Here is a 4472-nt window from a genome sequence, read left to right on the forward strand (position 1 = left end):
TACAACTACTACAACCACACTACAACTATTACAACCACACTACAACTACTACAACCACTCTACAACAACTACAATCACTACTACAACTACTACAACCACACTACAACTACTACAGGTACCACGCAAGTTTTTCCCTAAAAGCAGGTGCCCCGAGGTTCGTGGATGGCTCTCGGTCCAAGGAAGTGGAGCTCATCTTCACTTCCTTGCATCGAATCTGATTGTCTTCTATTCCCCAAGCACTGTATGACCCCTCGGGGTTTAGCACTCCTGGTCTATTACTGCTGTTCATCAGGATGGACAAGTTAGCTTGGAGAAGCTGGTGACGGAGGATCGAGCCTTCATAAGAGGAATGATCCACGCGGAGCTACGGAGGATCGAGCCTTCATAAGAGGAATGATCCACGCGGAGCTACGGAGGATCGAGCCTTCATAAGAGGAATGATCCATGCGGAGCTACGGAGGATCGAGCCTTCATAAGAGGAATGATCCACGCGGAGCTACGGAGGATCGAGCCTTCATAAGAGGAATAATCCACGCGGAGCTACGGAGGATCGAGCCTTCACATAGGTTTCAACCTTCCATCTCCAGTCCATCACTCGCGTCATCATCTCTCAAAATCTCTCTCAGAAGAATAAGAAAAAAAATCAAATATGAATTATATGAAAATGAATTTTTTGATAAATTTCTTGATTGTTGTGGTGACGATACTTGTGTCTGGTGTTGACACTGTTGTTGACCAAGATGATGGGTGGCGACCTGCCCACCTGGGCATTAATCTTAAACTTCGTGACCGCCAGAGAGGGTTTGACCCTGGGCTTCCTCACCTCCAGGGAGGACTGCTTGACCCTGGGCTTCCTGACCACCAGGGAGGTGGTCTGGATCACGGATATGTAGGCGACGTGGAGAGACGTGGTGAACGACCTCGTGGTTACCTGGGCTTCCCTGGCGGATACACCTACATGGACGATGAATTCTCCGACACCGACGTAGACTACTCCGATACCGACGAAGACTACTGGGACACTGACGAAGACTACTGGGAATATGACGACTTCAGGGACACTGACGAAGACTACTCCGACACCGACGTAGACTTCTCCGACACAGGCGTAGACTACTGGGACACTGACGAAGACTACTCCGACACCGACACTGACGACTTCTGGGACTCCGACGAAGACTACTCCAACACCGACACTGACGACTCCTGGGAATATAACCTCGGTGGTACAGAGGAAAAGCAGCACCCAGCTGGTGCAGTGGATGAAAACCTCGGTGGTACAGAGGAAGAGCAGCACCCAGCTGGTGCAGTGGATGAAAACCTCGGTGGTACAGAGGAAGAGCACCCAGCTGGTGCAGTGGATGAAAACCTCGGTGGTACAGAGGAAGAGCACCCAGCTGGTGCAGTGGATGAAAACCTCGGTGGTACAGAGGAAGAGCACCCAGCTGGTGCAGTGGATGAAAACCTCGGTGGTACAGAGGAAGAGCACCCAGCTGGTGCAGTGGATGAAAACCTCGGTGGTACAGAGGAAGAGCACCCAGCTGGTGCAGTGGATGAAAACCTCGGTGGTACAGAGGAAGAGCACCCAGCTGGTGCAGTGGATGAAAACCTCGGTGGTACAGAGGAAGAGCACCCAGCTGGTGCAGTGGATGAAAACCTCGGTGGTACAGAGGAAGAGCACCCAGCTGGTGCAGTGGATGAAAACCTCGGTGGTACAGAGGAAGAGCACCCAGCTGGTGCAGTGGACGACGAACACCAAGATGTACTGGTGGAGAGCGCTATGAAAGACGGACGACAGCAGCTCGAGGATGTGATCGAGTACAGTAAAAAGCTGGCGAGTACTTTGAAGGTAGAGAAGTCGTACAGGGAGCAACTTGAAGATGCTTTAAACTCCGCAACACTGAAGATTAACGAAGGGGAAGTATTCAGGGTACAGATGGAGAAAGTGATGAAAGTCGAGTTTGAGTACTGTGACGAGATTGAAGGTACCTTGGAGGCAGAGAAGAAGCAGAGTGCTCAGCTCAAAGCTACCTTGGAGGCAGAGAAAAAGCAGAGTGCTCAGCTCAAAGCTACCTTGGAGGCAGAGAAAAAGCAGAGTGCTCAGCTCAAAGCTACCTTGGAGGCAGAGAAAAAGCAGAGTGCTCAGCTCAAAGCTACCTTGGAGGCAGAGAAAAAGCAGAGTGCTCAACTCAAAGCTACCTTGGAGACAGAGAAAAAGCACAGTGCTCAACTCAAAGCTACCTTGGAGACAGAGAAAAAGCAGAGTGCTCAACTCAAAGCTACCTTGGAGACAGAGAAAAAGCAGAGTGCTCAACTCAAAGCTACCTTGGAGACAGAGAAAAAGCAGAGTGCTCAACTCAAAGCTACCTTGGAGACAGAGAAAAAGCACAGTGCTCAACTCAAAGCTACCTTGGAGACAGAGGAAAAGCACAGTGCTGCTCAACTCAAAGCTACCTTGGAGACAGAGAAAAAGCACAGTGTTCAACTCAAAGCTACCTTGGAGACAGAGGAAAAGCACAGTGCTCAACTCAAAGCTACCTTGGAGACAGAGGAAAAGCACAGTGCTCAACTCAAAGCTAACTTGGAGGCAGAGAAAACGCACAGTGCTCAACTTGAAGAAGAGCTTCAACTGCTGAAAGAACAGAATAGCGAACTGAATACTGGGAAATATAAACGCCCTTTTAAAAAGGTTTCTGAAGTGGCCAAGAATCTCATCAAAAAGAACGAGATTCAAGCTAATCAAATTAAGCGTCTTACGGAAACAGTTAACTTCCAGCGACGGGAATATCTGAGTTTACACCAGGAGGCAGAGAAAAAGCACAGTGCTCAGCTCAAAGCTGCCTTGGAGGCAGAGAAGCAGCAGAGTGTTCAGCTCGAAGCTACTTTGGAGGCAGAGAAAAAGCACAGTGCTCAGATTGAAGAAGAGCTTCAACTGCTGAAAGAACAGGATAGCGAACTGAATAATGATTTGCTGGATGTTTACGTAACTTTACAGAAAGAGTTGTTGTTTGTTGAGGATCAGTTAGTTATCAAGAGCGAGGAGTGTGAGAGTCTGGCCGCTAACCTCACACATCTTAAAAGTCAGGTTAAGCCCACGGAAAAGAATGCTGCAAAATATAAACGCCGTTTTAAAAAGGTTTCCGAAGTGGCCAGTAGTCTCATCAGAGAGAACGAGATTCAAGCTGATCACATTAAGAGTCTTACGGAAACAGTTAACTTCCAGCGACGGGCATATGTGAGTTTACACAGTGTTGTAAGTGACGATCTCCGACACAACTCTCTGACAACAACGCAAGTTCTGGAAGAAACCCCCAAAGTGAACGTACAAGAGGAAGATAATCTCGAGGAGGAAGACGAAAATGAGGTCAAGCTTGATGGTCTCAGGGAAGAAGACGAAACTGAGGTCAAATTTGATGATCTCAGGGAGGAAGAAGGAACTGAGGTCAAGCTTGACCTCAGGGAGGAAGAAGGAACTGAGGTCAAGCTTGATGATCTCAGGGAGAAAGGAGAGAGTGAGAAGGTCAAGCTTGATGATAACCTCAGCGAGACAGAAGGAACTGATAAGGTAAAAGTTGATGACCTCAGGAAGGAACAAGGAGCAACGACGGAGGAGCAGCAGCTTGATGAATTTACCGCTCATAAACTTAAAATGTTAATCCACACTATCGAACACAAGAAGGAACGTAAGAAGATGGAAGAACATCAAGAGAAGATGGACCGTATCTTGGTTATTGTGACGTTCATCGCAGGTGTCTTCACTCTTCTCTGTATTGTGACAAGTTTCTTCCCTTACAAGTAAGGTAACTGGCCCCAGGGAACCCGACCTAGACGTGGCCGCTGGGAACCCTGCTAGACCTGACATCCTGGCCTCTGACACCCCTGGGAAGTATTATAGGGGTCCCCTGGTAAGTATTATAGGGGTCCCCTGGGGCCCTATGTCCCCTGGGGCCAGTGTGTTACCCTGGGAAGTACTATAGGGTGTCTGTTATCCCTGGGTAGCATTTTATTTTTAATTTAACCAGAAGGTGTAACCCACAGAGTCAGGACTGATTTCTTGCATCGCCTCTGCAGGGACGTTAAAGACGAGGAGATACGTTCACGACATACAAACTACTCTGGCAACAAACTGTGTTAAGAGACCAACACACTGGGTGTATAAACAGACAAATCAGGCATAATTACACAACAGATGCCTATTATACTGACACAGGCCAACAACCACAGGCCTCATTCCTTCCTCATGGGTAAATCCGTTGAACGTTCACAGGACGCTTTCTGAAAACATCTCCAAATGCTAAACTGAACATTTGTTCATTTTTTATGATGGATCTAAAGATCCATCATAAAAATACCTGCTAAGCCTGGTAGCAATACAGTGGCATCTTTATACATATATCTCAATCTTGAGGAGTTAAATGCTCTCTTTCTGTGGCTCTGTCAGGAAGGTCAGTGTCTGGAATGTGGCTCTGTCA

The 4472-nt window shown here is 47.9% G+C and overlaps 1 protein-coding gene across 1 annotated transcript; it reads left to right on the top strand.

Moving 5' to 3' along the window:
* The first annotated feature begins 622 nt into the window (after positions 1 to 622).
* On the top strand, positions 623 to 4013 carry LOC138853862 (uncharacterized). The gene has a single exon (XM_070093247.1). It carries the CDS (start codon positions 650 to 652, stop codon positions 3797 to 3799), a length of 3150 nt encoding a protein of 1049 aa, XP_069949348.1. The 5' UTR covers positions 623 to 649; the 3' UTR covers positions 3800 to 4013.
* The last annotated feature ends 459 nt before the right edge of the window (positions 4014 to 4472 follow it).

This window comes from Cherax quadricarinatus, chromosome 42, assembly GCF_038502225.1.
Source record: "Cherax quadricarinatus isolate ZL_2023a chromosome 42, ASM3850222v1, whole genome shotgun sequence".
Taxonomy (NCBI): Eukaryota; Metazoa; Arthropoda; class Malacostraca; order Decapoda; family Parastacidae; genus Cherax; species Cherax quadricarinatus.

Excerpts from the sequence above, each read along its gene's own strand:
- LOC138853862 (XM_070093247.1), top strand. The coding sequence starts at position 650 with ATGAATTATATGAAAATGAATTTTTTGATAAATTTCTTGATTGTTGTG.